Consider the following 26,829-nt stretch of genomic DNA (forward strand, 5'->3'; position numbering starts at 1 on the left):
GGGTGACAGCTGTCACGTAGTCTGAACAGCACAGCGATCTGCCGATGTTTAAAGTCCTGTAGTGTAAACTTGGCATTAGTCTGTTTAAACCCCACCCCTTATTACAACAATCCCCTGCAAGTTCACATTCAGCAGATCTGCCTCCGTCCAATCAAAAACATACAATACATAAAATACGTTCCTACTACTACGCTAGTGACAATACGCTAAAAAAAACTGCAACATGATTTACACAATGACGCCCATCTAAACATGAATGGATATAGCTGTGACGCTATAAAGAGAAACAATTTTAAAAAAAGTGACATATTAAACTGTACAAGTGAAGAGCAGCATGCTAAAAATATAAAAACTAAAAACTACTTGTGGAAAAATTTAGATAAACTAGTAGACTAGTTCATTGTTGGATGACTAGACTATCATTATGACACATCATGAACATATTTGTGCATTTTGCAAGGGTTATGATGACCATCTCTCTGGATCATATGAGAGTCTTGTGCTCCAGGCATGTAACTATGCTTGTTCTCTCCCTCTTTTTCACATGCACACACACACACAGCTGCCAAGAGCCAAAGGTGCCTTCACTGTCAGCCCTCTCTTTGTGCGTCTTTCTCTCCAAGTCATTCATGATGATTCCTTCCCCCTCTCTCTCTCTTTCCCACTCATTCTCTTTCTGTATATCTAGGTCACATTTCCTCTCTCATGCCCACCCTCCTTCTAACCCCTTGACAGATCATATTGTTTCTCTCTCCTCAGAGTAACTCTCAGCCTAAAGACAGTCACTCCAAATCTACATGACCCACCGCAGCGCCATCTTTTGTCAAATGCATGTCAAATCGAACACTGTGAACATTTATCATCCTTGCTTTTTGTGACAAAATGCTACAATAACACAAATCTACAATAAAAGAAAAGGGCTAAGTTGACAATAGAAATAATAAAAAAAGCTCACCAAATTAAATGTGATTTTAGATTTTTAGAATAATATTTCACTAATTTTACTGTATTTTTGACCAAATAAATGCAGCCTTGGTGGGACTTGTGGTTTTGTGCTAAATTTGACCTGGATAGGTTTATAATGGCCAGTCTTGTCTGCATCAAGAAATGTAACACTTAACCAAGATGTCTTTCCTTCAAAAAACGAAAAAAAAAAAAAAAAAAACTACATTCCCAACCTTAATTTGATTTCCTCTAACCACACAATCAGACAGCAATGTGTTTCTGTATTTAGAATGTTGCTGGGCCTATTTTAAAATGGTTTTCAGCGCCTGTGGAATCAAATACATGTCAAGTGCTTGTTCTCCACATTACACATTCTCACCACAATGACCACACAGCCATTAGAGGACATGATGAGGATGATACTTTGGCAAAGCAACTGCTGGCTTCAAGTTTCAGAAGGGAGGACAGAAGGGCGTAAAAAGATTTACACCCCTCAGTCAACAGCGGGATGTCGTAAAAATTGAAAATCACTTTCTGTCATTTCACTGGTGTAGTTTCTCTCTCATTGCCATGGTGTTTGGATATGTCTTTGGCAATGACAGTAACCATGGAAGCAGATTTAAATATAGTTTTCAGCATGTTGTAGAACTTTAAGTGTCCTTTGAAATGTACTAGGATTGTATTTCTGAGCGTCTACAATTTGATACTACTGACATGGTTTTTTGGACTTTGACATGGTTATCCTACAGAATATGCACTATGACAATCAGGGCTTGACATTAACTTTTTTGCTCACCAGCCACTGTGGCTAGTGGTTTTCCAAAGTTACTAGCCACTCAGCATTTTCACTGGCCACAATTTTAATGTTGGTAAATTACATTTTATATGATTCAAGTTGACTTTGGTATGCTTAAATTACTTTATTTTGAGTCATTTTACTTGATTTAGAAGATTTAAAACCCTTTCAAACTTTTAAATGCAGATTGACCACCCAAATCAAGACTACATTGTATATCATATGGTATGTAGCCTACAGGTGGGCAAGAGGTGGACAATATGAGCATGGGCTAATATGAGAAATTTGATAAGTTATTTGTGTTAGGCTATATAAAAGAACAAAGAAGCAAATTACAAAAACAATAGTAAATTAAAGGATTAGTCCACTTTTAAATAAACTTTTCCTGATAATTTACTTACCCCCATGTCATCCAAGATGTCCATGTCTTTCTTTCTTCAGTCGAAAAGAAATTAAGGTTTTAAGAAGAAGAAGAGAGCTAGTTCAAGATGGGTATTTATGGTTGAAACTTGTATAATTTTTAATTTTTTTCAGAAAATGAGCGATGGTTTCACTAGATAAGACCCTTATTCCTCATCTGGGATCGTGTTGAACAATTTGAAGCTGCAGTGAAACTAATTTTGACCTTCAACTGTTTGGTGCCCATTGAAGTCCACTATATGGAGAAAAATCCAGGAATGTTTTCATCAAAAACTTTAATTTCTTTTCGACTGAAGAAAGAAAGACATGGACATCTTGGATGACATGGGGGTGAGTAAATTATCAGGACAATTTTATATGAAAGTGAACTAATCCTTTAAAAATAATCTTTTTTCAGATACAGTAGGTTTATTTAACATATAGCCTAGCCTACATTTATTTAACATCTTTTGTTGTTTGATTAACATTAATGACAGACAGGTAGGCCTATTTAATTGGGCTGCTGAATGCATGGACGTAACTGACGCATATTCAGTTATTACCCACCTGTTTACGTCCATTTAAGCCAAAACCCACTGTATTCACGCGAGATACACGATGGACATTTAGACATCTGTGTGCACATGTATTTGACTATTCAGGCGCGAGGAGAACTGATCGCGCGCGCAACAGAGAGAGCGCACGCGAGAGAGCGCTTCTGTTGTGTGTCATTCAGCGCAATTCCGCCTATCCCTCCTTCACTAACTGCACATAAATAACGAATTGTGTGATTGGATTGTAATTTTGTGCTACGACGATCTTCGACGATCATTTGGCTGTAAACTGAAATTATATTCAAATCGTCTTACCCGCTACAGCTGAAATCTACCCGCATTGGTCGGGTTGGCGGGTGTTAATGTCAAGCCCTGATGACAATACTACAGTACATGAAAATTGTAATTATTCAGTACACTGTGCATATCAAAGTACCATGTTATTACCTTATAATACCATCACTGCATATGGTGCTACCACGAGTTGGCATGAAATGGAAATACATCATCTATTTTCTAAATGTATCTCAATAATATTACTGTGAACAATTCATTCATGCACGTTTCACATTTTACATTTTTTGACCTCGTACTTTTTAATCAATATGTCATAACTGATGGATAGAACCAAGTCGACAACCATTTTCTCTTGGATGTGTGTCACAATGATATTTTGGTACTTCCAATATATTGGAACTTTAAATTACTGTTTTAGATGTTCACACTTATTAGTTGTCAAATTGTCCCTACAATTAAAACCCATCCGTTATACTGTTATGAAAAAACATTTAATATGTTTCAGAACATTTGTAGGAATTGACTCACCTCTTGCGGACAGTTTTTTGGTGTTGATGATTTTGGCGGCATATTCTTGGCCTGTGCTCAACTTCACACATCGTCGCACCACTGAAAACGCTCCCCTGGGGAAAAAAAATAATTGAGACTTTAAGTATAAGTCTCAATGTTACATGTTGACAGTGAAGTTTCTGCTGTACAAAAATTAAAGGCAAAGCTTCAAAAAGACTGGCAGCTTGTTTGGTGTTTGTATTTACCCTTTCAGGAGGGAATAAACAGAAGCAAAGAGAGTAAGCTGACGTCACTAAAACGAGATCTAACTCTGGCAGCCTATATTAATAAAATATACTTGACTGGGTTTGTGTTATATGAATAAAATATAGTAGAGTAGATTTGTTTTGTTAAAGGTGCCCTAGAACTTTTTTTTAAAAGATGTAATATAAGTCTAAGGTGTCCCCTGAATGTGTCTGTGAAGTTTCAGCTCAAAATACCCCATAGATTTTTTTAAATTCATTTTTTTTAACTGCCTATTTTGGGGCATAACTAGAAATGAGCCGATTCAGGGTGTGTGGCCCTTTAAATCTGGTGCTCCACGCCCCAAGAGCTCACGCTTGCCTTAAACAACATAAAAAAAGTTCAAACAGCTAATATAACCCTCAAAATGGATATTTACAAAGTGTTTGTCATGCAGCATGTCTAATTGCGTAAGTACAGTGTTTATTTTGATGTTTACATTGATTCTGAATGAGTTTGAGGCTATGCTCCATGGCTACCGGCTAATGCTACACTGTTGGAGAGATTTATAAAGAATGAAGCTGTTGCATTATACAGACTGCAAGTGTTTAAAAATGAAAATAGCGATGGCTCTTGTCTCCGTGAATACAGTAAGAAACGATGGTAACTTTAACCACATTTAACAGTACATTAGCAACATGCTAACGAAACATTTAGAAAGACAATTTACAAATATCACTAAAAATATCATGCTATTATGGATCATGTCAGTTATTATTGCTCCATCTGCCATTTTTCGCTATTGTCCTTGCTTGCTTACCTAGTCTGATGATTCAGCTGTGCACACATACAGATGTTAATACTGGCTGCCCTGGTCTAATGCCTTGAACATGAGCTGGCATATGCAAATATTGGGGGCGTACACCCCGACTGAGGTCTTTTAAACAAATGAGATTTATATAAGAAGGAGGAAACAATGGAGTTTGAGACTCACTGTATGTCATTTCCATGTACTGAACTCTTGTTATTTAACTATGCCGAGGTAAATTAAATTTTTGAATCTAGGGCACCTTTAATACTGTAGGTTCTCACAACTTATGCAGAGTGAAAAAATCATATGGTAAGAAAGAAGTCTGGGCCTAAAACAACATCTACATTTACACCGTAACGCAAACACTGTGATGTAACTGAGGTTTGCAATGTCATCACACTCAACTTATGTTATTATGGGAATGTTTATCATACATGGGTTGTGATGAAGTCCAAATAGTATGGCTGAATGATTTGGGGAACAAAATCTAATTGCAAATTTCATGAAAAAAAAAAAAATTGGATTGTAATTTAGATAACACTAATAACAACAACAACAAAACTACTACTACTACTACTTCTAATAAAAATAATACATTTTTATATTACAATAGTAATATTTCTTATTTTGTTTCATATTTTGCAAACAGTCAGTTAAGTTCATGAGCTGTTCACATGTAAATGAACACTGTTCTACACTTTGCTCTGAAACGTGCTGCATATATATTTAATTCAATCGCAGCCTTCAGGATTTAAGAAATCACAATATTGACCCTTATTTGACTTTTTTAATACGTCTCTGTTCTCAGCGTAAACAATGCATCGGTGGCATCAAAAGTCATCAGACATCATTAAAAAAAAAAAAACTTTCAAAAATTGTAAATCCAGTTCCAGTCATGTCAGGGGTCATCTCTAGGCAGAATTTAACAAGCCACATTTATCATTAAAGTGCTCTTCAATGGCACCTGTTTTTGTCAGGCCAGTTAATGCCCTTAGTGATTTATAAGGGCTGGATGTATATGTGTGTGTGTGTGTGTCTGTGACATCAGGACACAAATTTGTATAATGACATGGGCATGACATGGGTATTAAAAGGAGAGGGTGACTTATGAGGACTTTACCCCATGTCCCCGTTTTTCAAAAGGCTTATAAATCATACAGAGTTTTTTTGAGAAAGTAAAAATGTGCAGAGTTTTCTGTGATGGGTAGGTTTAGGTGTAGGGCGATAGAAAATATGGTTTGTATAAAAACCATTACACCTATGGAATGTACCCACAATTCACAAAAACAAACGTGTGTGTGTGTGTGTGTGACACAAAGACTTCAGCTCCTCCTCCACATCTCTCTGCATTACTGGGATGACTGGAGCTACTTTGTAAAAGAGAGAGACAAACACACAGGTCACATGCGATTCTGCGCTACAATGCGCTGTCAGAGGTCACGTGCAACCATCTGCATATTTCCGCCTGTTTGAGCAGAAAAGTGCAATTTGTTTTCTGCTAAACCTCGGGCCTGAGGGGTGATGAGACCCTCATCAAATGCTCCTGCCCCTTCAGATCTGTGAAAGCATCACTATATCTCATCCTCACTGTTCAGTTCCTCTTCCTCTCTCACCATTCACTCACTGTTCATGCAAAACCTGATTCCCAGAGGGGATTTACATTATCTCTAAATTCAATCACATATCTGAAACTGTGAAATTCAAAAGATGACAAATGGCTTTTAGCTCCTAAAAGTTAGTTAAAAACCTAAATATAATTTGAATTTGCAGTATATATTTGCAGTATATATCCTAAATAGAATTTAATTACACATCTTGGCTGAAAAAATGTTTGTCATTTTCGAATTTGTTTTTGTACTGATAAACTGATAAACATGACATACAGGCAAGTCGCAAAAATATGTTTTATTTGTTAATATTTCAGCTATCCGCTCAGTGATGTACTCACTCCAGTTGCCGAGAACCGAGTTCATTTGAGAACCTCTCGGACCGATTCAATCAGATTCGTGAACAAGTAATTGACTGCTTTTGTGAACCAGCTCAATCGATTCCTTGAAAAGATCCGAATAAAAAGAACGATTAGTTCACGGCATATATAACGTTAGTACGTTAAAGAAAAAGCACCACGTTAATTAAGTGGACATGTCAAATACAACCCAGTGCAAACTGGCACTACGTTTTGAACATGCATTTTTACTTTTACATTTGAACATGAAATATCATTTTGTAAGGCAGCGCACTAATGAATATTTGTTGCATCTGCAGTAAGTGGGTTGTTTTGAAGTCATATTAAAGGGTCCGAGTGGTGGTCAGCGGATCTTGGCAGGACTTGCTCGTATCTATCTCCTCCCTCTGTGACAGCACGTTTATCGGGGCACCACCACGCCTCGCGTCTGCTGTCGGTTTGCTTTCCTTGCCCAAATATTACCATGCAATCTTCATGCAGGACAGCTCCACAAATGCACAATCGTTAACCGCGTGATACTCACTTGCCCAGCTCCTCGTACAGCTGATATTCGTCCGTGAAGCGCGTACATGTAGTCGTGGCCATGTCTTCCAGTCTCGGACTCGGACACGCTTTAAGAATTTAAAGTCGTCCTTGATACGGCGAGCTAGAGCGTCCGGGATATTCACCTCGATTTTGCGCTCAAAAAAAGCCTGATATGTTTTGAAATGACAGGTTAATGGTGAGTAGGGTAGCGTGTATGCTGACAGCGGGCGTCCTCACCCCCGCGCTGTGCTCCAATCGCCTGCCTTCAAAATAGACTGCGAGAGCGCGCTGACAGCTGACTCGCGCTCGCCACCTGTCGGCGGAGTGTAGAACTGGCGTGCGTGGGCGCGCTGCTGGGTTACTGTTATTGTATCTCCAAATAGGGACAAACCATGAGGGGGGCTATTTGTATTTCGATGAGCTCTTACGTAATCATGATAGTGTCCTGTAAAGCAAAAGAAACACTCAAATAAAGCATCGTTGATAGACGAAAATAAAATATTAAATACATGAAAACAAACAAGCATTTATGGTTTCTGAGGAAAAAGTATGGCTATATATAGCTAGGCTATAATATGTGTATATAGCCTATGTATGTGTGTGTTTTGTTTTATGACATTTGTATTTTATTTATTCTGTTTTATACTCTAATTTGTGAAGTAAATAATTTGTTTGTGCATGATAGGTCGGATTATACTCGATATGTTGTCTTTTGCGTTCACGAGGATAAATGTAAATGGTTTTTCCACAGGGTATATTTTTGAATGGGTGGTGACTGACTGACATGCCTTTTGTTGGCTTTCCTCTTGACCTTTCACTTGTAGCCTAAAAGCAATGCACAAATTCATCATCCTGTCCATCAATTCTACTCATTCTATTAGGAAACTTTTCTTTTTACATTAAAATGGTCAGATGCATTAAAATGATTTTTTTTAGCTAATGGTTCCATCATGTTTACCCATTACACTGCTCATTATTATTATGTGTGTGTGTATTTTCAACCATTAGATAACGAACATGGACGCCCACTCGGATATTTCATATTCAGCTCAATGTCAGCATCATTAACCCCAATTATACTAATTAGATTTGGTGTGACTCATTAGGAGTGTTTCTCGCTCTCTTTCGGCTCTCTGTGGAGGAGGGGCAGAAATTCACAAGAACATACGTTGGAAAGAAGATCAATGCTAAAGAGATTCGTCCGAGAATGAATCAAAGCCAAACACACAATTTACAGTTATTTATTCATTTTTGGAGAGAAAAGTATCTTCTTCATACAAAAGAAATGTGACATAAATGTTGATCATAATGTGGGTTCACATGCTGATGGCATTGAAAATATCACAGTCAAGACATTAAATACTGAGGTGCAAAGAAACCAAAAATTCTATGAATATATTATTGCTTAAAATAATAATGCACTCTAACTCAACCATATCCAGTAGGGCAAATTCATGATTTTCAATTCAGAGTGCAAAATTCAAGAGCCAGTATTAAATCAAACCCATGTCTAGAACCAAAACCACACTTCAAATACACAACCATTAATCACTTTGATGTGATGATTTAGTCTTTGATGGGAGTTCAAACAGTATTCAGTCATTCTGAGCCCTTGAGATTTAAAGGACTATTCTTAGTATTTATTGTTTCTCCTGGTCACATTGAATGTGTATTTACTAAACTTCTATTTCAGAGGTAAATGTTTGGTAAATGAATACAAGACAGTTTTCTTGTTTCTCATTGATTTAAGAATGGCAGCAGTGGCTACAAAGGGAAACTGCAATGGGACTGAACTATCACAAAATGCTTTACAAATATTCCAAAGTCAATTAGACAGCCTTGTCTATAAGAAGAGACCGTCACACAATAATACGCAATGCATTGACATGAAGATGAAAAAGGAAATCGGCGTATGAAGCTCCACCGTTAGGACTCTTGTCCTCCACCAGGAGGCGCTGCAGAGACTCCGCACAGCTCTCACCCTCACGCACCAATTTTAGCTGAACAGAAAGAAACACACTTTAAAACAAACTTAAATCAACTAATAACACAACTGAAAATATTTTAATTCCACGATTGAGTGTTGAAAGGGTAAAAACTGTCTGCTCCAATACTGTGGTTTTAGCTGTGCGGATTGTTTTTTTGTCGCAATAAGTTAATTGTGTGTCCTGTCGGTTCCTGAAAGAAAGATTCTGCAGTTGAGGGGTTTGAGACTTTGAGTCATTCACCTGGAGAGTAACAGCTGCCGAGGACTGCAGAGAGCATACGAGAGCTCTGGTGCTGATGGAGAGGGAGTTCTCAAGCACTGGAAGATTGATCTACAAGAGAACATACCAAAGTGAAGTCAGAGCACTAAAAATCACTAAAAGTGTGTCCTGCGGCATGACATGCTATACTCCACCTAAAACTGCTTTAACCACTTTATCATTATTGTATAATTAATAGAGAGATAGTATAGAATCTATTTTTTAAACATTTATTTTTTTTTAAAGAATTTATGTTTTAAAACAACTTAAAAAATTAATTTGTAGCACAAAGTGAACAATTTAGGTGTACAGATTTTCACTTAAATTCAACCAAATCACCATTATACACTACCATGTAAATACTTATGGTCAGTAAGATACATATATTAAAAGTAACTAATACTTTTATTCAGCAAGGATGCATTAAATTGATCAAAAGTGAAAGTAAAGACATTTATAATGTTACAAAATATTTCTATTTTAAATAAATTCTTTTGAACTTTCTATTCATCAAAGAATTCTGAAAAAAAAAAAAGTTAAGCAGCACAACTGTTTTCAACACTGATAATAATAAATGTTTCTTGAGCACCAAATCATCATATTAGAATGATTTCTGTAGGATCACATGACACTGAAGACTGAAGTAATGATGCTGAAAATTCAGCTTTGACATCACAGAAATAAATTACTTTTTACAATATTTTAAAATATAATCAAAATTATGATTTTACATTGTAATAATATTTCACAATATTACTGTTTTTACTGTATTTTGGATCAAACAAATGCAGCCTTGGTGAGCAAGAAAGACTTCTTTCAAAAACATTTAGATTCTCCCCCAGATGAATTGCTTCTATTTGTATCATTTTATTTGTCAGTCACTTTGAACAAAGTCTTCTAAATGAATAAATGTAAACGCCAGTTCAACGCGTCCTTGTCTCACCTCTCCAGATGTGAGGAAGGAGAAGGAGTTGGTGTTGAAAAGCTGTAGAAGAGTATGAGAAGGCACACAGCTGCCCACCCAAAGGAGCAGTGCCAGTGGGCAGTAGATCAGATACAGAGCCCCTGGATCCAGACTAGAGACAGTGCAGCGCAAGGCTTCCCTTAATGATGGCATGTTGGCATTATCAGCAGAGACAGACTGCAGGGGTGAGAGGAATAAACACAGAGACGCTGGCTTCATCATCCCCTTCAGGAAAGAAAGTATCAATATTTTAGGTGGAAGATTGTTTTGGACTTAAATGTGACATGGATTTTCCTTCCTTTTTTTTTTTTTTTTGTTTGGAAACAATGCAATTTTTATGTTTTTGAAAAAAGTCTCTTATGCTCAAAGAGGCTGCATTTATTTATTCAAAAATACAGTAAAACAGTAATATTGTGAAATATTATACAATATAAAATAATTGCTTTCTATTTTAATACATTTAAAAATGCAATTTATTCCTGTGATGGCAAAGCTGAAGCAAAGCAAAGCTTTTCAGCTGAAGACTTTCAGTAATTTTCCATTACTTCAATCTTCAGTGTCACATGATCTTTCAGAAAACATTCTAATGTGATGATTTGATGCTAAAGAAACATTTCTTCTTCTTCTTCTTCTTATTATTATTATTATTATCAATCTTGAAAACAGTTTTTGCTGCTTCAGATTTTTATGGAAACAATGTTGCCATTCAAACATTTGTGGTAAGATTAAAAAAAGAGAGAGATTAACACTTTTATTTATCAAGGATGCATTAAATTGATCAAAAGTGATAGTGAAGACATTTATAATGTTACAAAAGATTTGTTTAATAAATGCTTTAATAAATTGAATAAATAAATCTATTAAATGCAAATAAATGCTGTTCATTGAGCTTTCTATTAATCAAAGAATCCTGAAAAAAATATTCCCATTTCCACAAAAATATTAAGCAGCACAACTGTTTTCAACATTGATAATAATAAGAAATGCTACATGAGCAGCAAATCAGCACATTAGAATGATTTCTGAAGGATCATGTGACACTGAAGACTGGAGTAATGATGCTGAAAATTCAGCTTTGAATAAATGACATTTTAAAATATATTCAAATAGAAAACAGTTCTTTCTATTTGTGATAATATTTTGCAACATTACTGTTTTTACTGTATTTTGATTAAATAATTGCACCCTTGGTGAGCATAATAGACTTCTTTCAAAAACATCACAAATTTGTAATGTTTCCAAACTTTTGACAGGTACTGTATGTAGACAGACTTTCATGGCACAAAGCTACAATACCATTTACTATAAAAGTGTTTTAGAAAAAGTGCTTGTAACACGGTTCATAGATGTGGGAAGAAGGAGGCGGGAACCGGCGAACGTTCAACAAAACTTTAATATAAAATAAACAAAGAACAAAACGAAAGTAATGCCGGCAGACCCTCGCGGACGTCTGCCGGCCACACAAACATAATAAAACGTAAAATAAAGTCCAGGCCTGGTCCTCTCTCGTCCTTCACTGATGTCGCTCCTCCTTTTATGCCTCCGGAGCTCCTCCGTGAGAGACTCGAGGCCGGCACGCCTCGCAGGTGACGCTCATTATCACTCGCGTCACCGGCCTCGCGCCGTTCCCTCACGGCTCTCGCCCGCCCTGCTCGTCACATACCCCCAACGCCCCTCGCAGGCCGGGGGGTACTCCCGCGACTGCGCTTACTCCCCCCCGGGGCCTGTCTCGGCGGCCGCAGCACCTGGGGGTAAGGACAGACGAGACGAGAGAAAGGAGACGGAAGCAAGGGGAGCGACAGGACGAGAGAGAGGAGAGAGGAAAAAGAAAGAAAAAAAAAAAAAAATTCTTGGTCCGGTTCCCAGACACACTGCCGCCCGGTCCTCAGCCAGCCGGGAGGCTCTTCCTCGCGGTGCCATGCGGTGGCACTGGACGCTCGGTGGACGGCCCGATCCTCGACCGCCTCCTGGCGGCCGGCGATGGCTCCTCCGACTGAGGGCAGCCGGCAGCGAGTCCCCCGTCCCCTGCTCCTCCCCTTCATGGCGGACGGCAGCAGGCTCCGGCCCACGGCAGACGGCGGCGACTCCTCCGCTCCCTCCAGGTCCAGGACGGCAGCCACCCCACCTCGTCCCAGGAGCACGGCATCCGGGTCTCCGTCCCACCTTTCACAAGGCTCCAGCACCACCGCCTCGGGCAGCCTCTCGCGGTCTACACACACTCCCGCGCTGCCCGAACTCCGCAGCACCGCGATCCCCCTCAGCAGCGAGGGCTCTTCGACAGCATGTCCCTCCTTCCTCCCGGGTTTCGGCACCAATGTAACACGGTTCATAGATGTGGGAAGAAGGAGGCGGGAACCGGCGAACGTTCAACAAAACTTTAATATAAAATAAACAAAGAACAAAACGAAAGTAATGCCGGCAGACCCTCGCGGACGTCTGCCGGCCACACAAACATAATAAAACGTAAAATAAAGTCCAGGCCTGGTCCTCTCTCGTCCTTCACTGATGTCGCTCCTCCTTTTATGCCTCCGGAGCTCCTCCGTGAGAGACTCGAGGCCGGCACGCCTCGCAGGTGACGCTCATTATCACTCGCGTCACCGGCCTCGCGCCGTTCCCTCACGGCTCTCGCCCGCCCTGCTCGTCACAGTGCTCTTATAAGAAAAGTAGCCTATTTATACTGTATAGGTCGCTCACTGTGAAAAATGGTCATTAAAACAAGATGATTGATTTATTTTAACTAATAAGCTGATAATTATTTTCATGCTATGGCCAGTAACCCATAAATGAGGGGTCCTAAAGCTCTTGCCTGATCATAACCCTTCTTTTTTCAGTGATATTCCTCGGATCTGTTCTCTTTTGTAATGTCTCTCAGATATTTCTCTTTCTTCAAATGTCCCTCTTGCTCACTCTCTCTCCTCCTTATCATTAGTGTATACGCCCCCTACTGCTGATTGGCTACAGGTGTGTTGTGGTGCTCAGTCCGATCCACTTTCAACAGAGTTTCTCAGAAATCAATTACTGCACTTTTAAGTGAGCATCAGATGAAAGCAAAGGCAATCTAAAAGTAACAATAGCAGAACCTAAAGTAATAAAAATAGCAGAAATAAGCATGAACAATTGAATATTCAATACTGGCTGATATATATCCAATATTGATCAAATCTTGATAAATTATACTGATAAATTACGAAAGAAATCTCTAATATCAGCTGATATTAAATAAGGCACTAATATATTGTGCATAACCAATTATAACTGTCCTTGGTGCGGGAAATCTTGACATAATAAGCAAAAAAAATGCTATAAATAGAGCGAGAGAGAGTACAGTAGATGCATTCATTGCTAGTGCAGTGAAAAATGTGGCATCTCTAAATCCCACCATGTACATAACAATCCAACTGAGAATTACAAATTCTTACAGACAAGGAAACGGTCTCATTTCAGAGACTAATTTGGATGAACAGAATGTTCTAGATGTCTGTCTCTCACCAAAGGCAGAATAAGTGGGTAGAACTGAGAAGCAGTGCTCAGCGTGTCCATGGAGACAATGAGGCTACGCAGTTGTAGACGCTGATGTACAGAGCTATGCAGCCCAGGCAGCAGCACTTCACTCTTGCGCAGACTGTTAATGTAGACAGGTACGACTTTCAGAAACTGAGGCAGCACCAGCTGACGGAAAAAAAGGCACACAGAGAGAAGAGAATGACATTCAAGACTCCATTGCCTAAATGAAATAGGATTCAAAAGAATGGCTTTGTAGTAATATTATCTGTGCCTGCATCAGTAATATGGCTAATGAATAGTAAGGCTGATTGAGATCAGAGTAACAGTATAGAAGACTGTCTGCCTATCTCCTAAAAACTCTTTGTATTTTTCTTAAACTTTTTTCCACAAATATTCAAAGAAATTTTCACAGGTCTAAAATATCTGATTAAGCTGTAAGTGCACATTTCACTAATAATTGTCAAGGGCTTTTTGCACAAACAAGGCAAAAAAGGTGACCATTTTTTTAAGCAATTTTCAAAGGTTAATTGGACTGAAGACAGCTGGAGCTTGTTTTTTTAATTGGTATCACAGATCATGGTTTTAAAATTTGACTAAAATTATTGCTCAATTTGAAACTGTATGATGAATCTCTGGAGAGAAATCTCATTACAGAGAGAGAAATTATGTGAAGAACTAACCTGTCCTGGGGACACAGAGGTAGAGCAGCTGTGTTTCCTGAAGCAAGCCAACATCTCAGTAACCTCCGTCTGTAACTCCTCCCGCAGGGACTGCAGTGGACTCTCCAGTGCTAAGGAATACACTGACTCACACACACATTGACAAATAAAGTTAACAAACTTCAAGTAAAATCGGGAAGACTGGGCTCAGTGAAAAAACAACTGATTACCCATTTCTAATTTCTATACAATATTCATATATTATGTATTATATATACACTACTGCTCAAGAGTTTGGGGTTGGTAAGATTTTTTAATGTTTCATTTGATCAAAACCTACAGTAAAAACTATAATATTATGAAATATTATTACAATTTAAAATAACTATTGCATTTTAACATATTTCTTAATGTAATTGATGGCAAAGCTGAATTTACAGCATCATTACTCCAGTCTTCAGTGTCACGTGACCCTTCAGAAATCATTCTAACATGCTGACTTTGCGCTCAAGAAACATTTCTCATTATTATCAATGTTGAAAACTGCTTAACATTTTTGTGGAAACTGGAATAATTTTTTTCAGGACTTTAAAAAAAAAAAAAATTGAAATAAAAATCTTTTGTAACATTATAGATGCCATTTTTTTGTCACGTTTTTCAATTGAATGCATCATTGTTGAATTAAAGTATTATTATTTTTAAAAAAAAGTTTGACCCCAAACACTTGTACAATAGTGTATGTATAAATGAAATTATATTAAGAAGGTAAATAGAGTCACATTTGTTTCCATGTTGATTTTAAGAATACTGTAGGCAGAATGATCACATTACTGTATGGATTACACAGCAAACACTGTTTTTATACTTTTCTTGCAGTAAAATGTGAGGAGCGTCTCAGCTTGGCTGCTTCTAAAGGTGTCTAGTAGCTGATGGGATGCGGACAGAATGACGGTGTGTATCCGTGTCCTGTTCTCTCCAGAGGAGTTACTGTATGACAGCACAAACTACACCAGCAGATGAGAAGGGAACCAAACAAATGAATTACAATAAATATATTAGTTGAACAACACACTAAATTATTTATCATACTGTATCAATTAGTCTCAGATAAGTATAATTTTTTAATATAATTTGAGACTGACAATAATTTAATATGATGATTTATGATTATACATCAATCCATACATCCAATGACATCCCATCAATCCAACCTGTATGGCTACACCCCTCGTTTCATCCAAAGATTTGTTGTGAGTGAACTCAAATGCCAGAGCTGTGCGCCAATCAAGCGCTGCCATGGAAACACAGCAGGAATCAGAACCGGCGATGATGGAGCCATAGCAACCAGATATGCGCATCTCTGCAGAGACATAGCGATTGGGTTGTTAATAGACCCACCAGCAATTTATGAATATCATCTGGAATTCATGAAATGAATTCATGTTACAATCAAAGTGACTATCACATATTCAAATGACTGGATACTTTGGATACTATGTAATGTTTTATATAGAATATGAACCACATGTATGCTCTGTGTCTAATATTATTTTGATTACATTTAAAAAAGAAGGTATACATAAAGTTCCTCTAACAGTCTTGGAATCTGGGTATTTAGACTCTTTTAGATGCCCCTCTGATTACCTTTACTGACAAAAACTCTGAGTTGAACTTTGAAGGCCATCTGCATATTCACACATCTGCTCAGATCAGTTCGGAAGCGTTCCTGTTCCATCTCTGACTGCAAAAGAAAAGTACATGGAAAAATCTATTATGAAATTACACAGTTTGGGCATGTTCACACTGCATAAAAGACGGTTGTAACTACTCTTCTGATTGCTCAATCAAGTTCTCTTCGCACAGAGATTAGTTATTTACAGGAGTGACAACTGCATTCTGACAATGAAATCTTCACTCTAGAAAAATTCAGGAGGATTACAATAACTGTGACTGCAATAAATCTGCACAGTGTACAGAACCAAACTGAATGATTAGTTGCTAACAAAGTGATGACAGGTTGTCTGAGTTACTAGAAAGTCACACTTACACTAAGTGTGGGGTCAATAAGATTCTTTTTTTTTTTTTTTTATAAAGGAAATTGGCTCACTTTATTTTATTTTGGGTTAAGGTTAGGTTCAGGGTTAGTATCTAGTTATTACCCAGTTATTGTAATTACTGTAATAAGTACATAGTATGTACATGGGTAACAGGACTGTAAAATAAAGTGCTACCAAGAAATTAAAGGTGCCCTAGAACCAGTTTTTACAAGATGTAATATAAGTCTAAGGTGTCCCCTGAATGTGTCTGTGAAGTTTCAGCTCAAAATACCCCATAGATTTTTTTTAATTAATTTTTTTAACTGCCTATTTTGGGGCATCATTAACTATGCACCGATTCAGCGCGCGGCCCCTTTAAATCACACGCTCCCTGCCCCCCGAGATCTCGACTATAATACAGTGCATTTACAAAGTTCACACAGCTAATAAAACCCTCAAATGGATCTTTACAAGATGTTCGTCATGCATGCTGTATGCATGCATCGGATCATGTGAGTATAGTATTTATTTGGATGTTTACATTTGATTCTGAATGAGTTTGATAGTGCTCCGTGGCTAACGGCTAATGCTACACTGTTGGAGAGATTTATAAAGAATGAAGTAGTGTTTGTGCATTATACAGACTGCAAGTGTTTAAAAATGAAAATAGCGATGGCTCTTGTCTCCGTGAATACAGTAATAAACGATGGTAACTTTAACCACATTTAACAGTACATTAGCAACATGCTAACGAAACATTTAGAAAGACAATTCACAAATATCACTAGAAATATCATGTAATCATGGATCATGTCAGTTATTATTGCTCCATCTGCCATTTTTTGCTTTTGTTCTTGCTTGCTTACCTAGTCTGATGATTCAGCTGTGCACAGATCCAGACATTAATACTGCCTGCCCTTGTGTAATGCCTTGAACATGAGCTGGCATATGCAAATATTGGGGTCATACATATTAATGATCCCGACTGTTACGTAACAGTTGGTGTTATGTTGAGATTCGCCTGTTCTTCTGAGGTCTTTTAAACAAATGAGATTTACATAAGAAGGAGGAAGCAATAGAGTTTGAAACTCAATGTATGTCTTTTCCATGTACTGAACTCTTGTTATTCAACTATGCCAAGGTAAATTAAATTTTTGATTCTAGGGCACCTTTAATACTTTTATTCAGCAAGGATGCATTATATTGATCAGTGAAGAGTGAAAATTGAAGACATTAAAGGTGCCCTCGAATGAAAAATTGAATTTATCTTGGCATAGTTAAATAACAAGAGTTCAGTACATGGAAATGACATACAGTGAGTCTCAAGCTCCATTGTTTCCTCCTTCTTATATAAATCTCATTTGTTTAAAAGACCTCCGAAGAACAGGCGAATCTCAACATAACACCGACTGTTTTGTAACAGTCGGGGTGTACGCCCCCAATATTTGCATATGCCAGCCCACGTTTCCAACATTATAAAAGGCATTAGACAAGGGCAGCCAGTATTAACATCTGGATGTGTACAACCAAATCACCAGACTAGGTAAGCAAGCAAGAACAATAGCGAAAAATGGCAGATGGAGCGATAATAACTGACATGATCCATGATAACATTATATTTTTAGCGATATTTATAAATTGTCTTTCTAAATGTTTCGTTAGCATGTTGCTAATGTACTGTTAAATGTGGTTAAAGTTACCATCGGTTATTACTGTATTCACGGAGACAAGAGCCGTCGCTATTTTCATTATTAAACACTTGCAGTCTGTATAATGCATAAACACAACTTCATTCTTTATAAATTTCTCCAACAGTGTCGCATTACCCGTTAGCCACGGAGCACTATCAAACTCATTTAAAATCAGAAGTAAACAATATAACAGTATACAATACTCACATAATCCGACGCATGCATGACAAACACTTTGTAAAGATCCATTTTGAGGGTTATATTAGCTGTGTAAACTTTGTTAAGGCACTGTTCAAGGCAAGCAAACATTTAAATGTGAAAGTCAAAAGCCGAAAGCACAGAAATGTTTTAGAAAACTTACACAAGACTACTGATTTTGTTTATGAGGAAAAATAAATACTGAAACAAAGAACTAAGAGAATATATGACAATGTAAAAATATCACATTAAACAAAAGATATCTGACAGGTCACTAATAGTCAAATAGGAGCTATAATAAACATGAGAGTATAATACTGTATAATTTGCATTATATTCAGTATAAAAAAATACTACAATGAAAGATCACTATGATTTCTATAGCAAAGAGCTTGATGATTCTGCACATTCCCAGTAAATCAATCTTTATTATCTGGTTACCTGTCATTTAGCAGACATTTTTCATCTAATACTACAGTACTCTAATTGCAGGGACGGTCCTCTTGGAGCAGTATAAACTGTCCAGGGGGCCCAGAAACCCTAGCGGCACCCCCGTTCCAGTTAATAGGATGCCTCTACAAAAACTTTGAATTAGCAGCAGAGATTTTTAACAAGTACCAAATATTATGACATTCCAGGCTAATTCTCAAGTCAGCCATTGGGTTGGTCGAATTTTTAAATCTGTGCAGCAGTTTCAGAGTAATTGGGCTCTAAGGTTTTCAGACAAGCTTCTTCTGACATAATAGGACACAAGGGTGTAGTTGATGTCAACAAAGTGCACATGGCATTTATTACCTGTAGACTGTTATAGCAGATGAGCCCACCCCCTGTGAGAAAAGGGATGTGCCCTGGCCAAGCTCCGCCTACTTCTTGATGGGAGAACAAAAACATGTGCACACTGCAGCCTTGATTGACACACTCTTTAGCCAGTGAGGTTGAAGAATCTGGTCCTTGGAAAATGGACTAATATGAATCCAAGAGCAAAGAAAGAAAACACTATTTGATAAACCTCAAAACAAGCTTTATGGATAATTTTGTGGAAAATTGGCATGTTATTTAATTCACCTTCATTTTGCTAGAGCTGAAGAATCCAGAGGAGCTTTTCTGATTTGTGCCTTCAGAAACAGGTGAGGAATGAAAGATCAATAATTTGCCAGGAGACCCTGCAGCCTATTGAAATGAGGCATAAGAGATTCATAAAACAACATTTGCTGCACAAACATTAAATTTTCCAGCAAGGGCATGTGTATGTGTTTAAAACTCATGTTAAGGCTCTTACCTGAAGAATCTTCAGTCCTGCAGAAACAGAAAGCTCTTGTGAGCTGGATCTGTTTTCAGATTCAGGATTGAAAAGCGCAATTTCCTGTAGAACTCTGTCCAAGAGAAAGGTATTATTTTTAAACTTTTCACTTTTGTATTAACTTTACATTTTATTAGTAGAACAACTGCTGTGTGAAAACCTCTCAGCTATGTGTATGCAGTCTTTCAGTGGCACCAGAAGGCCCTCCACCACAGGAAGTTCCAGCTCCTCACAATCAGTGATGACCATCATGTGAGGGCGGGACAGAGCTGGGCTCAGGTTATACAGATGGATCCGGCTGTCATAGGTCATCAAACCCACTCGAAGATCTGATTGGTCAGTTTCATCAGGCCTAAAACAATGACATAACATTCACAAGTCATTTTACTTCCACAATGAGTGAAATATAATATTCAATGAGAAAAAAAACAAAAACAAATGTAGAAAGGGACTTGATTTTAAACTACTGGACTGGATGGTGAAAGATTTTAATGTTAATGTCCCTTACCCATTTAAAGCTTGCAACTGAGAACTAATCTGCTGACAAATGTGGTCTAGCTGCCCTGTTCTCATTGCACTGGCAGAAATATCTATCGCCATCAGCAACACAGCAGCTTTACCCTGTTTAGAAGATCATGAATTAAGTGAAAATAATTAACAAGAAATAATCTGTCAGATAAAACTGACATCATTATAAAAGCTGACATTTCTATGTACATTACATAATACAATACAATACAATCAAAGAACGTAACAGAGAAGAAATAACAAATCCACTCCATTCCTGACCGTCTGCTTCTCCAGGATCTCGTATGAGCCAAGACTGAGCTCAGGTTTTTTTTCACAGTCAACACGGCGGCCCTGATTAGTGGGCTGATAGGACTGCCATGGCACTATGAGAAAATGACATGTTTGAGCAAAGATGGGAGGACATAATGTGCACAGCTCTAAAAGGGATAGTTCACCCAAAAATGAAAATTCTGTCATCATTTGCTCAGCCTCAAGTTGTTCCAAACCTGTATGAATTTCTTTCTTCTGCTAAAAACTAAATAAGATATTTTGAAGAATATGGGTAACCAATGTTGTTCAGCAGAAGAAAGAAATTCATACAGGTTTACAACAACTTGAGGGTTAGTAAATGAAGACAGAATTTTAATTTTAGGTTGAACTATCCCTTCAAGCGAAAACTAAGAATGACTGTTGGCCAAACAAGACTTACCTTCAGTGAGTTTGTCGCAGAAAGGACAGTAGAATCTTTGCCCGCAGTCCTGCCAGTTCATAGCAGGGCTCATGAAGGCCCCGCAGTGCACACAGCCCTTAACGCAATCTCCTGCCTCACACACTGGCACATCACGCTGTGAAAAACATTTGCGTTTATAAGTAGTAGTTCATATTTAAATGAAATAGGCAACACTGTGGACCATGTGAAGGTGAACATTCAGGCAAATAAGACCTGAAAAATGACATTAACATTCATTTTGACCACCCAAAAATAAATGTTTTCTGTTTTTTTTCCCAATACATACTTCTCCTTTGTCAGGCCTGGCCAGCGGACACACGATTGCACCCAATGGGAGATGACTCTTCTGGGCTGACTGAGCCTCCACAGGGAAAGTGTACGAAGTACATCGGATAAAACGAGGTGTGGCATTACCTGTGAAGCAACAACAACAAAAAACTAAACAAAACTAAACAAAAAAAGTGAGAAAACATTGTGTTGTACAAAATTAAAGGTGCTAAAGAGGATCTTTTCGTCGACTGAGAAACCAAAGACTGTTACTGAGTTTTTGAAATGAGCGCATGCGTAAGAACAACCCCCCTCCTTTCGAGGGAACGCCTCCCAAAACTCGTGCACGAGTATTGGAACACGAGTGTTTACCACCGGCATTCGCTGTGTCGTGTTAGTGGATTCATTATGTCGGACTCACAGCAGGTAACTCATAATCTGCAGTTGTTACTCCTGTCTCCGGACAAAAACATTGCATGCGGCGCCTGTGGAGTGTGGAAAGTTACTGGTGCACGCAGCCGCGCACGTCTCTCACAAGGAACGTCACGGCAGTGATTGACAATCCAGAGGGCCAATCGTTTACGCGATGATCGCGTAAACGATTGGCTGATGTTTTTAGGGCCCTACATCGTGCACAGATGATGTATATTAATATTATTCCTTTCAGTGCACCTAATAAATAGTCTTTTATCAGTTAGTAAAGACAGTTTCAAGTAATATTGCAAAAATGTATAAAACAAAACATCCTCTTTAGCACCTTTAAAATCTTGTTTTCACTTATAACCAAAGGTTTTGCTAGTTAGTATGCTGGTAGTTTACTCAACTACTAACTATCTTGCACCAAAAAGCATGACTCTCCATTGATGGCCGTAAAAAAGTATCTATTCCCATTAATTTTTTTCTGTCTATTTTGCCGTAGCTACATGACTAGAGAAAACACAGAAAAGGGCTGTGGTGTTCCTTTTGCCAAAAAAGTAAGAAAGCATCAACACCCATAATACACTGGGCTCAATTCAACTGTCCATGAGTGGGGATTAAAAAAAAATCTGGAAGTACAACATGTCGTTTTCACAAAAGCCCTGGAGTTGTCAAAAGTTAACAGCTTTTTAAGACTTTTTTTTTTTTTTTAGTTTTATTTTGGGTATTTTTGCCTTCATTTAGCACTGTTGAATTGAGGAGAGGAAGCAAAGTGAGAGAAAGAGGGGGGCAAGACTGTAAAAGGACCACTAGCCTGGGTCAAATCTGGGTTACTCAAAGTGCAATTGCACTACATGTTAGAGTGCTGCCCATGAGGCTATTTGCTGCGAAAGGGCTCAGGACATTTGCTGGCAAATAAAAATGTATATCTCAGTGCAGGTAGCATGGAGAAAGAATGAACATTGTTCATTTGCATAAACTACTGTAACAACACAAAGCTGGTTAAAATCTGTGGAATTTCTCTTTAAATTATTATAATCAATAATTTTTTTTTTAATTACCCATATCAATTCTTTTTTCTGATGCTACTTTCTTTCTCAATAAATAAATAAAAAAAAGTAACCACTTATTTATTTATCTATCAATGTACAGTGATACTTTTTGGTGCAAGATGTAGTTGTTCAAACAGTGTCAATCAGCACTAAACTTATTTTATTGGTATTACTAGTAGTAATAGTAGCATTTAACTAGCATATTAATTATATAATAATTGTAATAATAATAATAATAATAATAATAATTGTTATTATCACTATACTACATTAATATTATTAATATTATAAAAATTATACAAAACTGATAATTAATATTTTTTCCAAAACAGATAATAAGAATAATTATTTGACTCATTATTACTTTTAAAAAATAGCCTCATTAAGAAAAAGAACAGTAAAGCGGTGATGGAAATGGGAAGCATATTGTTTGTTTGTCCTAGTATCAGCAGGACTCCATCATTAATGTGCTGCTGTATTTATGAGACTGAAAAACAGCATCTGTGTTTGAGATTATCATAATGTCTGTTTATAGGAGCAACAGCTGTCTATATTTCATTACCTTTGTGCATCTGGCTCCATCATTGTCTGAAAGTCAGTTAAAATCAATATAATTTCGACAAAGATACAACAAAAGCTGTCGTGATAAGAAAGAAAACCAGGTGCATGACATTTATTTTTTATGCGAATTTGGGTTCGCATAAAGTCAAAAGATGTAGCTAAATTTGGCAACAGTGACGATACCTCTGTCCTCCAGGGTACATTGTGTTGAAGAGAGAGGGGGAACTGAAGATTTGGACTCTGAAACAAACACTTTCCCTTCCCACTGGATCTTGTCCTCTTTAATCACTTGGACCTGTACATTTAGGAGACAGAGGATACAGACAGAGACAAAACAACACAGCCATACACAGCAGTGTAATCAAACCTGAGCAGTCATGATGAAAGCAACACAGAATAAGAAGGAAAAGTTCATTTACCACACTGGGTAGAAGCTGAGGATCCAGACCGTACCGAGACTCTGTCTTAGAATTTGTCACTGGACTCGTCTGACAAAAAAAAAAAAAAAACCATCCTTCAGGAAATTCAGCACGGATGCGTTGATAAAAGTAGAAACTGAGACAATTAAAACAGAGTGCAAATGTAGTGCTAAATTTCCTCAACCACATACAAGCTATACTGATGACACTGTTCAGCAATTCCTCATTAAAGTTCTCTCTCTGTCTGGGGAAAAAGATGTGTGATTGTCAGATGCATACACTGGTAGAAACAATACAAAATTTTAAAGTAAATATTTTTTCTCTTTTATTTTAAAATTTGTAATTATCTATGTTGTTTATTTTCTAGTTAAATACAAATTTTACTAAGAAGTATTTAATCTATTTAAAGGTGCCCTAGAATTAAAAATTTAATTTATCTTGGCATAGTTGAATAACAAGAGTTCAGTACATGGAAATGACATACAGTGAGTCTCAAACACCATTGTTTCCTCCTTATATAAACCTCATTTGTTTAAAAGACCTCCGACGAACAGGCGAATCTCAACATAACAAAACATAACAATAGCGAAAAATGGCAGATGGAGCAATAATAACTGACATGATCCATGATAACATGATATTTTTAGTGATATTTGTAAATTGTCTTTCTAAATGTTTCGTTAGCATGTTGCTAATGTACTGTTAAATGTGGTTAAAGTTACCATCGTTTCTTACTGTATTCACGGAGACAAGACTGTCGTTATTTTCATTTTTTAAACACTTGCAGTCTGTATAATACATAAACACAACTTCATTCTTTATAAATCTCTCCAAAAGTGTGTAATGTTAGCTTTAGCCACGGAGCACTATCAAACTCATTCAGAATCAAATGTAAACATCCAAATAAATACTGTACTTACGCGATTAGACATGCTGCATGACAAACATTTTTTAAAGAACAATTTTGAGGGTTATATTAGCTGTGTGAACTTTGTTTATGCTGTTTAAGGCAAGCGCAAGCTCCGTGGGCGGGGAGCGTGAGCATTTAAAGGGGCCGCAGCCTAAATCACCTCATATTTAATGATGCCCCAAAATAGGCAGTTAAAAAAATTAATAAAAAAAAAACTATGGGGTATTTTGAGCTAAAACTTCACAGACACATTCAGGGGACACCTTAGACTTATATTACATCTTTTAAAAAAACGTTCTATGGCACCTTTAAAAAAATTACAATGTAGAATTACAGTGAAAATTTTGGCTTAAATGCATATTATTCCAGGACGGCTAAAATAATTAACACTAGATAAAGATTAGAAATATTACACATAATATAATATAATGTAATGTAATATAATATAATATAATAAACTATTAGAAATATAATATAAAGTACAATTAGTATTATATTTGAGTTTGTGAGTTCTGAATAAAATACAATAAAATCAAAATATAAGAAAGAAAGAAAGAAAGAAAGAAAGAAAAAGAAAGTGGTGCAATATCCCCCCGATCTCCCCTATATTGTCATGCTCTCACTGGTAATGAGTAGCTTCTCTGTGACATCCCTTGAGTCGTCATATGTGAAATATCAAGAACAGGTTCTCTGTCTGTGAAAAGAGAAGATCAAAAATGATTGAAATTGTAAAAACATTTTTAAAAATTATAAATATATAAAAATTATGACTTTCTTCCATCAGATGGTGAAATTCTCCATCATTATGTTCTAGGGTTTATTATGCCATTGCTTACCCGGGTAGCTTTGCTGTGAGGGGTCCCAGTACAGTAACTGAGGCCGATGACCTGAGGTTACTGTTGTATCGGCCATCGGGGTCACACTCACTGCTGCACTCCGGTGATCTTGGTTCAAGTTTGGGTAGTGATATGGAGGAGGTGGACAGCAGGCTGGAGGCATGGCTGGGGTCCTGTGCCTCTGTCCAGCCCATGGCTGCGGTGGTTGATGCGTAAAGTTCTGGTTTATTGCCGGGACCTCCATACTATGACCAAATTCAATCAACCTTTATAATAAAAGACAACATTACAAAGCAAAGTCATTCTGTTTCATTATATAAAACAGAATGAAAATCCCAGATTAAGCCCTAAACAGCTGCATGTAGCTTTTCTGGAATGATGTATACTGTTTCAGCCATACTGTCACAGTGATCAGCTGATCGTCGCATCACACCGGTATGAATGTGCTCCTCTGACGTTTGTATTCAAGCACTTGCCGATTTATTTGATTGCACGGTAGGCTACTGAGAAAATGAATATTTACCGTGTTATGCGTCAGGTTAGGAGATTTCAGCAAGAGTCGCCCTGCAATTGAGAAAGATAGTCAGTTTTAGTACGGAAATACGGGTATTAATGCAGAAATCGGTCGCCTGGGTTACCTTCAGCTCACATTAATGTTTCAGTCTTCAGTTCCGTCACTGCTTAGATGGTAGAAATCTCAAAACGCATATAAATATAATAAACATGGCATTTCAGGAGTTTGAAAGGCCCTCGGTCATTCGTACTAAAAGCATACCGTTTTCAAAGTCTATCCAACGCGCACAGTAAACACTGTGCGTCTCTCATCCAAATTGTAGTAGTTGCAATATCATCATTATCACCTCCAGGTGGCAGCACTGCGCTACCAATCCTCAAAGTGGACTTCCCATAGATTTGTATACGGGACTTCCGCCCTATGTGGACCAATGACAAATAAGCTCTGAAAATACTGAAGAAAACACAATATAATTTACTTTACACTGTGTAAAATGTATTTTTATATGTTTCAGAATTTTTACTAAAAATGAATGCGATAAACATAAAAACAATTTATCACTCAATCTACTAATTTACAAATGTACAGATAAAGTTAATGTTGTGTTTATTTCAGTTCAGTGATGAAACGCGAGTAACAGTTTGTATGCACTCTAAAATGCTGGGTTAAAAACAACCCATGTTGTTTTTAATTCAGCTGCTGTTTAAATATAGTACAGAACCCAGCATAATGGCTTGATTATATTAATTCATTTTTACAAAAACACTATTTTTTTTAACTTAATACTTGCAAATGAACTTAAATCCTTTAAAAGTTTGTAAATACACAACACAACCACTGTGTTTACATAATATTTGTTTTATTTTAAACGAATACAGCATATTTTATGCAGAAATACAGCATTAACCCTTTAATGACCCAGGAACTCATTCCACCCTTATCATTTACCTGCGAGCAGCGTTCCTCTGTGCAGCACAGTATGTGTTTGAC

At 37.4% G+C, this 26,829-nt stretch overlaps 2 protein-coding genes across 53 annotated transcripts in view; both read right to left on the reverse strand.

The window, feature by feature from the left end:
- camk2b1 (calcium/calmodulin-dependent protein kinase (CaM kinase) II beta 1) overlaps window positions 1-7,322 on the reverse strand; it is an 81,513-nt gene extending 74,191 nt beyond the window's left edge. For 9 of the 49 annotated variants that reach the window (XM_048187116.1, XM_048187120.1, XM_048187110.1 and 6 more), the window contains exons 1-2: window positions 7,024-7,319; window positions 3,520-3,614 (exon numbers count right to left, since the gene is read on the reverse strand). In XM_048187116.1, the coding sequence (XP_048043073.1) occupies window positions 3,520-3,614; window positions 7,024-7,085 (157 nt within the window). In that variant the 5' untranslated portion in view covers window positions 7,086-7,319. Of the gene's footprint in view, window positions 1-3,519; window positions 3,615-7,023 lie in introns of all 49 variants that reach the window. The other 40 variants (XM_048187117.1, XM_048187099.1, XM_048187111.1 and 37 more) reach the window with 8 other exon arrangements.
- A 928-nt stretch (window positions 7,323-8,250) lies between these two features.
- si:dkey-13n15.2 (protein transport protein Sec24C) lies at window positions 8,251-26,210 on the reverse strand. 4 transcript variants are annotated; one of them, XM_048187152.1, is made up of 23 exons: window positions 26,101-26,168; window positions 25,964-26,002; window positions 25,849-25,889; window positions 25,326-25,591; window positions 25,113-25,183; window positions 23,580-23,648; window positions 23,344-23,455; window positions 21,150-21,277; window positions 20,843-20,978; window positions 20,413-20,516; window positions 20,132-20,244; window positions 19,784-19,975; window positions 19,603-19,696; window positions 19,389-19,493; window positions 19,119-19,286; window positions 16,043-16,139; window positions 15,610-15,758; window positions 15,264-15,402; window positions 14,420-14,541; window positions 13,725-13,904; window positions 10,215-10,460; window positions 9,254-9,343; window positions 8,251-9,025 (listed from the first exon to the last, which is right to left on the reverse strand). In XM_048187152.1, exons 4-23 carry the CDS (start codon window positions 25,567-25,569, stop codon window positions 8,885-8,887), a joined length of 2,700 nt encoding a protein of 899 aa, XP_048043109.1. In that variant the 5' UTR covers window positions 25,570-25,591; window positions 25,849-25,889; window positions 25,964-26,002; window positions 26,101-26,168; the 3' UTR covers window positions 8,251-8,884. The 4 variants fall into 4 exon arrangements, with proteins under 4 accessions (XP_048043109.1, XP_048043108.1, XP_048043106.1 ...); XM_048187151.1 differs by having other exon boundaries at window positions 25,975-26,210; XM_048187149.1 differs by having other exon boundaries at window positions 25,964-26,209.
- Window positions 26,211-26,829: the final 619 nt, after the last annotated feature.

Source organism: Megalobrama amblycephala, linkage group LG4, assembly GCF_018812025.1.
Source record: "Megalobrama amblycephala isolate DHTTF-2021 linkage group LG4, ASM1881202v1, whole genome shotgun sequence".
NCBI lineage: Eukaryota > Metazoa > Chordata > Actinopteri > Cypriniformes > Xenocyprididae > Megalobrama > Megalobrama amblycephala.

Coding starts and splice junctions, on each gene's coding strand:
- si:dkey-13n15.2 (XM_048187151.1), bottom strand. CDS start 25,569: ATGGAGGTCCCGGCAATAAACCAGAACTTTACGCATCAACCACCGCAG. Junction 20,517..20,842: donor CTGCGACAAACTCACTGAAG/GTAAGTCTTGTT, acceptor ATTTTCTCATAG/TGCCATGGCAGTCCTATCAG. Junction 15,403..15,609: donor CGAGGGGTGTAGCCATACAG/GTTGGATTGATG, acceptor CTGCTGGTGTAG/TTTGTGCTGTCATACAGTAA.